Here is a 13,635-nt window from a genome sequence, read left to right on the forward strand (position 1 = left end):
TGTAAGTTGCTTTAGCTTCACTTTATCTTCACTTTCTTTATTCTTTTTGGTTCCTGATGGAATGAATCACTGCTCTGTTTGGGAGTTTACTGATACTTTCTTCCACTTCATCTAGTCTGCTATTTGAACTCCTCTCTATTGGCCTTACTGTATTTGTCAGCTCTGTGACATTTGTTTGATACTTTCTTGTATATTCTTTGCTGAAATTCTCAGTTCATACATTCTTTTCCTGATATGGTGACCATCCTTATGACCGTATTTTGAACTCTTCCTCATGTCAGTCACTCTTCTCTGTATCATTAAGGTCTGTTTGTGGAGTTCTCTTTCTTTTAAAACATATTTTTCTGTTTCTTCACTTTCCTTGACACTCTGTGCTGTGGTTTCCCTTGCATCCTAGTAGTTGAGGGTGTGCTAACATCTGTCAGTGTCCCAGTGGGAAAGATCTCGGTCAGCACTCAGAAACAGGCTGATTGGAGGCTGGATCCTCAGGCAGCAGCTTCCAAAGTATGCCAAAGCACCTCTTTCAGGGAAAGACTGCAGGATGGGCATTTCTGTCTGCTCCCTCTGTGCTGAATTCTGAGGGGACAGGCATTTGAGAACTATTTGTTTGCTATGGTCCTTTGATGGACGTGAACGCGAGCCCTGCCGGCTCTCAGAGCCAAGTGACAAAAGGGTGTGTCCTTTGGGAAGCTACCTCAAAAGTCAAGGTGCCAGATGGGATCACAAGCTTCTTTTAGGAAGATACCACTGACCTGGAGTGAGTCAGAGGGTCAGTGGGCATAGTCTACCCCTTCGCCTGTCTCCAGGGAGTCGTGAGGTAAGTCCCTAAATGTGAGCTAAATTAGAAGCCTTACTTGCAGGCAATCTTTTAAAGTATGCAAATAGCCTCCCTAAAGGAAAGGTGGGGAGAAGTGCGTTTCTCTGCTCCCTCTTCTGAGCTTTGGAAGGATAGCCACAGGGAGTCCTTGCAAATTTGTTAAAAATTGTTTCTTTGTATTTGTAGTCTTGTCTGTCATATGGACACAAGCCCTATTAGGCTTTCAAAGCTAGAAGTTTTGGGGGCCCATCCCTCAGGTTAGAGTCTTAAAAGTTGGGGTGGAGAGAAGTTGTTGTACATATATACAATGATTCCATCGCTTAGCCATAAAAAGAAAACCAAGTAAAGTAAATCAGAAAGAGGAAAACAATTATCTTATATTGATGCATATATAAGGAATCTATAAAAAGGGTACCAATGAACCTGTTTTCAGAGCAGACGGAGATGCAGAATGGATGTGAGGATACAATAGAGGAAGGAGAGGGTGGGATGAATTGAGAGAGTAGCACTGACACATATGCACTATTATGTGTAAAATAGACGACTGGTGGGAAGCTGTACCGCACAGGGAGCTCAGCTCGGTGCTCTGTGATGACCCAGATGGGTGAGATGGGGGCAGGGGTGAGTGAGGCTCAGAGGGAGGAGGGGATATACATACATTTATAGCTGATTCATGTTGTTGCACAGGTGAAACGAACAACACTGGAAAGCAATTATCCTCCAATTAAAAATAACAATTTTAAAAATTAAAAAAAAAATTGGGATGTTAGATGTTCAACCTAAACCCTGCACTGCTCAGGTCGAAGCTGGAAGTTGTGAGTTCCTTTCTAATTGTATGTTGCTGTGCCGAGTGTGTGGTTTACGGAGACAATGTTCCTCAGCTTTTCCTACTCATTTGGATGCGTATTACATTCACTCAGTGCGTAAGAGTCGCTCATCTACTTGCTACATTTCTCTCAGAGGGTATTGCTCTTTTTCTAGCTGTAGGTTTGTTAGGTCTGTGAGTTAAGGTGAGTTTTAAGTCTACTCTGTCACCATCTCGGACCAGAAACTCAGTAACTCACGCTTCTAAACCTTTACCCCTGAATGCGCCTCTGAGCTCCACATGCATTGAGCACTATCACCTCTCCTTTTGATTCTCAGAAATATCTTAAACTTGCCCCTAAATATTATTTTTATGAATGATATTTCTAGGAGTAATGAAGCAGGTCAAAGACAACACATCATCTGTGAGTCTTCCTTTTTTCAAATCTAATCTATCAGCCTGTCCTCTTAACTCTAGTTTCAAAATATATCCCCAGACCTACTACTTACTATGTCATGTCCAGGTTACTATTACTTGCGGCCTCCCTTGACTCACTGCTTCTATTCTTGCTCTTTAACAATTTTCTCTCCAAAAAGCAGCCTTCTTAAAACCAAATCCTTTCATGCCCTTTTTGAAATTTCTCAGAACAAAATCCCAATTTCTTATAAAGGCCTACAAAGCCTTATGTGATGTGCAGCTTGGCTGCTTCTCTATCTTCATCCTCCTCTATTCTTCCCCACATCACATTGCTCCAATAACACTTTCTCTGCAACAGGTAAAGGTATTTGTTATCTTAGGACCTTTGCATTTCCTCTTCTCTTTGTTCAAATAGCCTTCCCTCTAGGTAGATTAACCAGGTGAAAAAAACAGGATGCTGAATTACATGCGACTTTGAGATAAAAATTTACAGTTTAGTATCAATGTGTCTTAATCTCAGGGATATAATAGTGGCCTGACACATAGGTGGTGTACTACGAGTACTTGATAAATGAGTACTCGTACTCAAATAAAGCAGTGGTTGGTTGATTAGTTAGGAACACTACAAACATAAAATACCAACTTAAAGGCTTAACTGTCACTTCATTAGGAGAGCTTCCCAGTTCTGGTTAAGTATTAATTTGATAGAATGCAAAATTAGCAAACATACGAGACCCGTTGACGTATTAACGCAAAATACATCTGTATGTTCTAGAAATGTTATGGAAAGAAAAATATTCTTTCTGGCTCTGCTGCCATTGTTTTTATTTTTATATTTCCAGTGTTTTTTTTGAGGGGGGGGGTAATTTCCTCTGTGTGATGATGAGATATGTCTGTTCAGTCTGGGAGGTGGTAGTTCAGATAACTTATTTGGAGTCCCTGAAGTCTGCATGTTGATCCACACTGAAAAATCTGTCCCTTCAGTTTCCTGGATCATGTTTTCTCAAATGTTTTGCATGGGCAACCACATATACCAAGACTTGAAATTATTATATGAAAATAAATTATGAGATACATTCTAAAAACATTCTAAATCACAAATGCATAGATGTGGGAGAAACCTCAGCATTTTTTTTTCCCTATCTTAGAGAGACCAAAATCCCACTAACACCATAACCAGATAAATCAGTCTGATTTTTAAAGGTTAGTGGAGAAGATAACAGACTGGTACCTTGTTTCAGCTTTAAATAGTAAAGGAATAAAGTGCCAAAATTATTTACATATATTTTAAGATATGAAAGAATAATTTTATTTCCTTCTAAGGACCTGTCTCAAAATACTCTTCAACTAAGAATCCCTCATTTTTTTTTTTTTTCTGTCCCATTACTACTCAAGGAAAAAATATCTAAACCGTATTCTTGCCCTGAGGCTTACTTTTTCATGATTTTGTCCCAAGGCTTACTTTTTAAGACCAGATATACCAGTAAGTATATCTGTATATGCGACACTATGGACTGCAGCCTGCCAGGCTCCTCTGTCCACGGGATTTTCCTGGCAGGAAAACTGGAACGGCTTCCCATTTCCTCCTCCAGGGAGTAAAGCTCAAATCATTGGTAAAAAGCATCCACTAAATATGAGCTATCTGGAATTTAGATAGCTCTATACTTACGGAGAAGGCAATGGCACCCCACTCCAGTACTCTGGCCTGGAAAATCCCATGGACGGAGGAGCCTGGTAGGCTGCAGTCCATGTGGTCACTTAGAGTTGGACACGACTTCAGTTTCACTTTTCACTTTCATGCATCGGAGAAGGAAATGGCAACCCACTCCAGTGTTCTTGCCTGGAGAATCCCAGGGATGGGGAGCCAGGTGGGCTGCTGTCTATGCGGTCGCACAGAGTCGGACACGACTGAAGCGACTTAGCAGCAGCATACTTACATCACCCACAGCAGCTTCAAAGAAAATGCATATTTAAAATTATTTACGCAGGTAGATACCACACATAACTCTCTTAATAGGAATAAGGTCCCTAACAAATGATTTCCTACATAGCACCTTAATACATTTAACCACATTCAATCATGAGGTAGGTTTAACGTATGTGTATGTATACACACATATTTCTTCTACATATTCATTTTTCGTGTTCTCAATAACATGTATTTACCAATTATGTTTGCATAAAATAATGAACTTCCTCAATAGTACATGTTATTAATTTGCTGTTTTTCTTTACCACTTAAATTCAAAAGCATTATTTTATTATCCCAGAACATTCTGACACTCCCTCTGCTATTCCACTTTTCTCTCCTTCTGATGAACTCACTCTTCAGTAATGGCCACATCTCCATCTAGTGGTTTCCTAACCAAAGACTACCTGGACAGCAATGAAGAAAGAACACAACGAATGCTGTCTAGTTACTACATTCAGGATTCCAAAACATCAAAAAAGAAAAGAAAAAATGTAATGGAACTCTGACTATAAATTCAGGCCCTAAAATATCTATTCAGTCGTACTGAGTATGTAATTCGGAAATTTGTCAGAAAATAACAAATAATGATAATCCTAGCCTAGATAATGTAAATAATAGTAAGTAAAATTAACTTAGAAATTAGAAGCACTTAGTGATACTAAAATATTTCACTAAAGAAATGCTGTGTAGACAATATCCATTTATATGGAAAAGGAAAAATTAGGATAATGAGCTTAGAAGGTACTGAATAATGCTTGATAAAACTGAAATATTTCATTAATTTTATGTTAACAACTTTTGAAACAAAACTTATGACCGTCTCTAATAATTGTCCTTAGGGTATTTCTCTTAAGTAAGACATCATGAAGAATGTATACTTTTTTCCACATTGACTTAACCTTTAGTAAAACCTTAAGAAACATTTCCAGGCAAGAATACTGGAGTGGGGTGCCATTCCCTTCTCCAGGGTATCTTCCTGTAAGAGGCATAACTAATTTTTAACTAAATATAGGAAACTGATATGCTCTGTTCAGGATTAGAAACATGTAATATTTGAACGTTGTTATTTACAAAACAACATTACTACTGGCATTTTAATAACCTGGTTTCAGGACATTTATTGTAGTGGATTTAGGGATATGGATTACTTTTAAAAATTTCAAGCCAAACACAAAAACAAAGAAAAATTCGAGAAAGTGACTGACCATCCACAGCACATGAAAACTTGCAGAAAAATGAAGATAGGAGCTGACATCATGGTACAGGCACGACTCGTTGTGCATACAAGTTGATCCTATTAATAACGGGCAAAGTAGCAAGTACAGGAAAAGGAAAGAAAACACAGAAAAGAAGACATACAAGATGAGATTTCATGCAATTTGCTGGCAGTTAGCAGTTTATGTGAGCCTCCATTCAGAGCAGATTCACAGTGACCATTGCAAATAAGCATTACCAAAATACTCCAGTGCTAAAAAAACACAAGACATTATTAGCACGTTGAGCTACGGAGCAAGAGTTGTACTTTCACACACAATCCATTTTACAATTTATAGGAACTTTAATATTGGAAATTTCTGTCTTTGTAAAATCTTCTTCTTGTCGTGATCAAAACATACAGTTTCCGACGGTGAAAATATTTTGGGTAATAGGTTTTTATATGATCTTGGAAGTGCACCTGAGTAAATTTAATCTGTCTTTGGTGACAAACAGTTGACAAGTGAAGTTTCCCTAATGAGTGACACTAGCCTTGGGTCCAAAAATAACATTCTTTGGGGAATAATTTGACGCGGCAAAACTCCTTACGGTAGAGTAGACAGAACAAAAGAGTCCTCGTATCTGGGTCTTACGTAAGCCTCACTTAAAAGAGGAAAAGGTCAAATAGCTCTAACTTTGAATCAGTTTTCCCCTTCAAAGGCGAACTGATCAACAGTCCTTAGGGAGGTAAAAGGATTTAGTGGCTAAAACATTTTGGGTTTTCACCCTTATTCCCCATCACCAATTTTACTTCTCTGCTCTGCTTCTAATCTGTATTATGTACGTGCATAATATGTAACTATGGAAATTTTTATTCTTTTCTGAAACAAATGTGATTATGTGTATTTGAGTAAATAAGTACACAATAGGTAAATCAGTTCTAAATAAATAACTTCTAGAAATGCACATTACTGAATAAATGATCTGACATATTTTATAATAAGCAATTCCTAAGATGATGATGCTTTCTTTGCAAACCTTCATACAAAGAGACATGAAGACTGGAGAATTGAGAAATATTAAAGAAATGTAGTTTTTATAAGTAGTGAGCACCTTTTATATGGGGTTTGATTCAGAATAAAGCTTATTAAAAATTAAATTAATTTGAAAAGTATAAAGCTACTTATATATACAGTAGTCTGGATAGTGCTTAGGAAAGGAAGACAGCTAACCTATAGGAAAAGGACTACTCATCTCAGATAACATACATTAAATATGGTGTGTAAAATTTTACCAACTTAATCCTGTGTTACTAACCTAGTCTAATTTCAAACAATATAAAAAGTAATTAAGAAAAATAATACAAAGCTAATAGGTGATAGAATTACAAAATAAGGGGACAACAGCGATTTAACAAGTTTTTAAATATACTGAATGAAGACTAAACAAATTAATAAAATACTATAATAACAAATGAAGGTAGGCAACTCATATACTATTAGTAACATTTACAGTCAGTTACTATTTATTAGAAAGGCTTTAAAATCATTAATGATCTTGGAACATTACTAAACTGGCATTGTGTTTGAAAGTACAATTTCTGTGGAAAGGACAGATAGATAGAAGAAGCAACTGTTAAGCTTATGCTAACCATGAAGAAATATTGAAATGAAAAAATCTATATACCAGCAAGTATGTCGTGTTAATGAGAATACTATGGTTAAGACATTATGTTGGAATTAAAACTGTAATTTGTCCCCTGAAATTCTTTGGACACACTTACCAAAGCATTGTTATCAAAGCAGACATCAGGCCCTTTTCGGTATCTGGGTTGCTTCACCATATCACAAGGATCTGGACCATCAGCTAAAAAAACTTGTTAAGGGATATGAAGTTATGTTTCCCCCCCCCACAAAACTGAAAAAATACAATGCCATATATTTATTTCTCAAAGCAAGCAGGAGAAACCTATGACATTATTCTAGTGCCATACACTACTATAGGCTTTAAGGAACTAAACTGCCACAGATTTTCTTTTGTTAGCCTAGGGACTGTGTGAAGAGATCAACTTTTTATCTGTACTGTGCACAGCATGGTTGCTGGCACAAGAAAGTACTCTGTAAATATTTGTAGAATCTAAGTGGTTGAAATGTGCAAATGATGCACCTGTAAGACAGAGTCATTCACATAAGACCATAACAGAGGACCCTGGTGCCTCCTATTCAGCAAGATAGAAATAGAAACTAATTCTAGTAATAAATGTCAGTTCCAAACATAACATATGGGAGAACTATCTTCCCAGAAACAGCAAAAACCAGAGGCAGTCTACCAAAATTCGGCCTGTAATGCTTGAATAGTCACTGCATTGCTATTTAGCATATTTACTCGCAGAAGTATTTTTAGCATTGCTGCCATCGCAGTTGTAACATATGACAGGACTTACCTTCTTTTAAAGGCCGAATAATATTCCGTTGTGGGTACAGACCACATTCAATGTCATTAATGATGACTGGCTGTTGACAGCTTTCAAGGCACAGCAGACCCTTTTTCCCTTCTGTCCTATACCTGGGCGAGCTGACAGGGAAGACAGAGTACTCCCTCATCTGGCACCGTGTGGAAGTTTGGGCCAACAAGCCCCAGGGAGCACTGGCAGAAACCTAGCATCCTCCCAACCACCACCAAACCCCAAGCCAGGCATTCCCTGGTGCTCTCTAGCCATCTTCAGAGGCCCTTGGGAATCTGCATTGCTCTCTCCACAAAGACTCACTGTGCAAGTGAGAAGCCTCTCGCCTTCTCTGAGTGCATGTGTGTAGCATCATGAGTCTTGACATCCAAATGAAATTTTGTGTGACGGGTCCATGCTGCCTCTGTGAGGCGATCTCAGCCCTCTGTGGTATTTTTCTCTTTCTGGGCACGAGCAATGTGATGTGGTTAAAAATGCATGGCTTTAAGATGGAATTTTCATTCCAAACCTCTCCAATGTGAAAGGATACAAGTCTGCTCTGCTTGTATGAGCAACCGTGTGTCACAGGGACAAGTTCCTTTGCTCTCAACCATTATGAATATTAAGTTGGTGTTCATAAGTTTTTCTACATGGAAGATTCTGTAGAATATTATAAAAGATTAGAGAAAATGTCATTTGAGAAAAAAACAGTTTTCAAAGACTGTTACATATTAAAAAGAAAAGAAAACAAGACTTTTGAAACAAAGCATCACATGCACAAGCAGTAAAACTGAATGAGAATGCGTTTTGGAGAGAGAGTAACATGGACATATTATCTCTCAAACGAATACTAAAAAATTCCAACAGGAGATGTTTCTTAAGCAATAAACCAAATGCAAAATAAGTACCACTCTGTCGTTTAGAGTTGTAAGAAATGTTTTAGTTTATATGTTTAAGGAAGTGTGGTATTTATCACTAAAAATGTCCCAGAGGTGCCTTATTTTACAGTGAAGGAAACTAGGAGTATAAAATGACTCAGCATTTGCCCAAGCTCATGCCAGGCTGAAGTCTAGATCAGGCTGTTAAACAAACCTTCTGGGAAGACAGAAATGCCGTCCACTTTAACCAATATGGTAGACAAACGCTTGCCACAGGATGCTATATTGAGCACCCGAAATGGTGACTAGTGTTGCTGAGGTACAAAACTGTACTATTAATTAGTTGCAATGACTAATGACTAGATGACAGAAATTGCCATCTGTGGCTGGTTACTACTGAATTAGGACAACACAGGTCTAGACAGAATTAAGGGCTTAGAATTCCATGTAGTGTTTTTTTCCCACATCTTAAGCTGTTTCTACCTTTCACAATAAAAATGTAGGTCTGTTGTTAAAAAGTAATTGATTTTTCAAGGAAGCAGGGTTTTCTTTTTTTCTTAACCTATTTAAGTTGGGACACAAGCATAGAGCAAATCAAAAATAACCATGGTTCAACTTATTATACTGGTCTTTACATTACAGTTTAACTTAGTCTTTTTTTTTTAATTTGATTTTATTTTTAAACTTTACAATATTGTATTAGTTTTGCTAAATATCGAAATGAATCCGCCACAGGTATACCTGTGTTCCCCATCCTGAACCCTCCTCCCTCCCCTACCCTCCCTCTGGGTCGTCCCATTTTTAAAGTATACATTGCTACTCTTGGACATCAATTAATGAAAGACCAAAGACTCTAAACTGATAAATCCACTTAACTTGCCACAGTTCTATTTTCTGAAAGTGAGGTCGTGATATGATAATCTCTAAACAAGATGGTCTGCTTTTTGCTGATTACATGCCGGACTCCACCCCTTTCCTCTCCTCTGCATACCCTCCACCTCCTCGTAGGACATGGAGGTTTAATAAAGTTAAGTCAAAAAATCATACTGACCACATGGATTAAAAATTTGTGCTCGTTGCAGTTAACCCCTTCCTGAAAATACTTAAAAAAAAAACAAAACCTGTTATAAACTTCTTTTCCAAATTCCCTAGCAACCAACTGTTCCTGCCCTGTCACCTGCTCAGATTACCTCACCTCCTCATATTTCCTCTTCTCTCTGTTAACATTTCTTCTAGAATAAGCTGTCCTAAGTTACTAAAAACAAAGTATTCCATGTGCCTTCCTGCTCTGTTCTCAGGGATACTGTGACATAGATTATCCCTTTCCTCTTAAAATTTCAAAAATCTCCACCCTGCCGTTCATTCTTTCTCTCGATACAAATAAAATTTTCCATTTCTTCCAAAAATTTTTCAAAGTGTTTTATGGACCGTGATGACCAACACTGACCTTGACTTCAGGAAATATGTTCTTAGTTTTTTCAGTTTCAAATCAAAGATAGATAAGTGAATACTACAACTAAAACAATTTCCTGCCCAAGGATATGTCTGTTAATCTGTTTAGTAAGTATAATTCTAATCAAAATTAATATTTCTGAAACTAGCTCTACATTAGAAAAAATTTAATATGGATTCTTTTAGACAAATTCCTTTATATTCTGCCTAAAAGTGGGCATAATTTTCTTGATTACACAATTACTAAAATAAGTTGAAGGAATTACAACTTATCGAAGTCAGAATTAACGTTAAAAACCTTCAGAGAAACTGAAGATCTGTGGTGTTTTCAATGTAAAGTAGTTACTCCTCTCTCTCATACTCAAATGACAATCTCTGTTATTTTCTGTAATGATTATACAAGTGAGTACAATTTCTTAGGGAAGCAAGACTAGTCCAGAATTGAAGAAACGAATTACCTGGAACAGTTTCCACAATCTAATACACCACTAAATGATTTACTATCGTTATCGAAAAAATACTGAGTTTGTTCAGTAATGCAACTCTGCTTTGACAGAGAGGCCGTAAAGTCATCATCTTCCATCTCAACTGTGGGGAAAACAAAGACCATTATTATGAGGGGTCTCCCAGAGCCTCCATTTCTCAAAGAGCAAAACAAATCAATCAGTATAAGGGCAGGCACCATAATTGGCTAGTTACTCCATGAGGTACAGTGGCAGCTCCTAAAGGTACCCATTAACTCTCATTAGAATAAATGAATTTGAATATATAACAGCTGCAAAACAGAAATCAATGTGACCTAGGAATGTTTCTAAGGCATTAGGAAAGTTGTGACAAAAAGAATTTAACCTACAAAAATGTTAAATGGTCGATCTCCCTCTCTCACACACACACACACACACACTCAGCATACCCAAAAAGAAAATTTTAAGTTATTATGATAGCATCTGAGCTATGACATACCTGCCTCAAGAAGTCGTGGAAAGGTCAAACTCAAGAGAAACTGCTGTAGAATAGACCTAAATTTTAAATACAAAAAACTATTGATAAAAAGCTAGGTGTTTTATTTTATAAATTATATCATAAAAACCAGAGTATTTTTGCATGTACACATACACATATTTCTTTTTTCATCTTTCTGGAAAAACTGAGAATTTGCAAGCATTTTTATAGAAGTGTTTTTAAATTATATAAGACATTGTAAATTTCTTTCTGTAAAAGAAGTCATGAAGTCAGTTGTCTTCAGGACCCTGTGAGGGACACATAATGTGTGAAGACACTTAATATAAAATCTGAGTGAGGAGAAGTGATAACTCTAGGGAGAATGTCATCATTTTAGTGCATAGTTTTGACATTCAAGATTTTATCCTTATTTTCAATATTGAAGCTGTATTATGGTAGGGAAAAAACACCACAAAACAAACAAAAATGACTGTGTACCATGGGTTTATTAACTATTTACGTAAGGTGGCATAAAATAAAATGCATAATGTGGCATTCATGAAATATACCTTTAAATATAGGACATATGGCACATTTCAGTTTTACAATAAATGACAATTGAGCCAAATACTGGTAAAAACTCATTTGGAACTGAGTTTAGTTAAAACAAAAGTGGGGAGAAGGGAAGGGGAAGTTGAGGAGGAGGGATTTTCTGGCCAGAAAATAGCATAAAAACAAGTATTTCAGGATAACTATGAGATAGGCTTTGTAAAGCCTATCTAAAATAGCATTTGACAACAGAAAGTACCATTTTTCATAATTTTTAAGAAATCAGATTTTTAATCTAAAATCTTTGCTACTTTAATAAAATGCATAATCATTTAATTTTAGCTGGGAAAGCCTCAAAATCAAGTGAACCTTATGTATTGACCTACATGGAACAAAACTTACACAACCCAGTTGGGTAATGGTACGAAAGAGAAACACGGAGGAAGGGGGGGATGGACCCGGACATCACAGGGGGATTAGTTACTTGACTGACCAGACCCAAACAATGACAAATTTGATCTTCCAGACTTTCCACAGTGCCTCAATAAGCAATTTAAATGTCTTCTTTTCATTGGTGGCAGGATGTAGGTAGAGGGGAAATGGGAGGAAGGGTAGAACTGGTGAAAAGAATTAGATCCATTTCAGGAATATGATGCCTCTAAAACGAGGCCAGCCTTTGTATGAAAAGTGAAGAAGTAGAAAGAGAAGTCATCATATCATGAATCTGATGGATGAAGACATTTAACGTGGGTATTTAAGACAATAACTAGTAAATTTCTGTAGATCAATGTGATGCCTAAAATTTAAGGACTGAGTACAATATCAACACAAAATACCAGTGAAAAGAATTTCAACAGATCCATAGATAAAAGGATCCCCTGAAGAGGCTGAAGTTTGCATAAAACTGTTTTCATAGAAAAAGCTGAATAACTATAATGGTTTTATACTGATCATTTAGGAAAAAAATACTTATGACTGTTAACAATATGTGCTGTAGGAAATAATGTAGTTCCCATAATAATTATCTACATGTCTGTATTTTCATCAAATTCTTTCCTATTTTACAACACTTTTTGCTCATTACCCATAAAACTAAAATTTGGACTTACCAGGCAGCAGCAGTGGCCCACCAGCCAATGTGTAATACGTCGGCTATTGATGGCTATAAAACAGGATAAGAAAGTATTACACTAATGAACCCTGAGTGTCCCTCTGACACAACGGGAAGCCGAGTGGATATTACTGACCACATATGCTGAGCGATGCCCTGCTCCTTGTTTTGGTGCAGCTCCTGGCTCACACACTGACTGATAATCATAAGACTTGTTATAAGCATAAACTGATATATTAACCAGGTGTCTCATCAAACTTGGATCAATCTCTCCAAAAAATCTTCCAATCTGGTACAGAAAAAAATAATTAATATTTGGCTCACATTTGAAACTTTATTAACACTTGAATCAGTACAAAGAAAAGAAATGATACAAAGAAACTGAACTAAAACCACTGAGGAGCTTAAAAACAAAAGCAAGTAATAAATGAGTATATGACACTTTGAAAGAACTCCCATGAGATTAGGTGTTTTCATCTGTTTCAAACCAGTTTGTATTAAGACTCATATTATCAACAGACTAATATGTGAAATTTCTCTAAATTCCCGAGAGATCAAAAATAAAACAGTTCATATCATGTTAAAATCTTTAGCAAATAAGTTTTAACAGAAACAATACCAGAAAGTAAAACTAACAAGTAAAAGGAAAACTATTTCTAGGATGTATTTTTTTATGGTTTCTATTACATTAAACACTTTGGTTATCAATTTTTATAGTGGTTTGGAGGAGTTTCATAATGTTGATCAGGGAAACACACTTAGGAAACTCTACCCCTTCCCACTTTAGGTACATACCTGGTTAGTATAATCATCATGATTTGCCATCAAAAGGAACCCACCATCATCTAGAATAACACAGTCCATTACCTATCAAAATAAAAACAGCAGTTAATACATTTTTAAGGAAGGTTAAGTTACATTATGACTCCATTTTATGTAGATGATTATAACAATAAAAATAGGAGAAAAGCTTAAATAACTATATCTTATCTTGAAGGTATGTGCTCAGGAGATTCTGATGAAATCAGGGTATGCATAGATTGCTATCAAACCAT

The 13,635-nt window shown here is 36.6% G+C and overlaps 1 protein-coding gene and 1 long non-coding RNA gene across 20 annotated transcripts in view; one reads left to right on the forward strand and one right to left on the reverse strand.

The window, feature by feature from the left end:
• LOC147374444 (uncharacterized) overlaps nt 1-13,635 on the forward strand; it is a 173,944-nt gene that overhangs the window by 153,413 nt on the left and 6,896 nt on the right. The gene's annotated exons all lie outside the window — the stretch shown is intronic.
• Nucleotides 1-13,635, reverse strand: part of CACNA2D1 (calcium voltage-gated channel auxiliary subunit alpha2delta 1) — a 527,964-nt gene that overhangs the window by 12,820 nt on the left and 501,509 nt on the right. For 10 of the 19 annotated variants that reach the window (XM_086397176.1, XM_086397172.1, XM_086397174.1 and 7 more), the window contains 8 exons: nt 13,376-13,447; nt 12,717-12,869; nt 12,579-12,631; nt 10,942-10,997; nt 10,437-10,566; nt 8,199-8,308; nt 6,989-7,071; nt 5,115-5,305 (listed from right to left, as the gene is read on the reverse strand). In XM_086397176.1, the coding sequence (XP_086253302.1) occupies nt 5,171-5,305; nt 6,989-7,071; nt 8,199-8,308; nt 10,437-10,566; nt 10,942-10,997; nt 12,579-12,631; nt 12,717-12,869; nt 13,376-13,447 (792 nt within the window). In that variant the 3' untranslated portion in view covers nt 5,115-5,170. Of the gene's footprint in view, nt 1-5,114; nt 5,306-6,988; nt 7,072-8,198; nt 8,309-10,436; nt 10,567-10,941; nt 10,998-12,578; nt 12,632-12,716; nt 12,870-13,375; nt 13,448-13,635 lie in introns of those variants that run through there. The other 9 variants (XM_086397179.1, XM_086397175.1, XM_086397178.1 and 6 more) reach the window with 1 other exon arrangement.

The sequence above is a fragment of the Bos grunniens genome, chromosome 4, assembly GCF_055505025.1.
Source record: "Bos grunniens cultivar Pamir isolate PY7600 chromosome 4, Bosgru_T2T1.0, whole genome shotgun sequence".
Taxonomy (NCBI): Eukaryota; Metazoa; Chordata; class Mammalia; order Artiodactyla; family Bovidae; genus Bos; species Bos grunniens.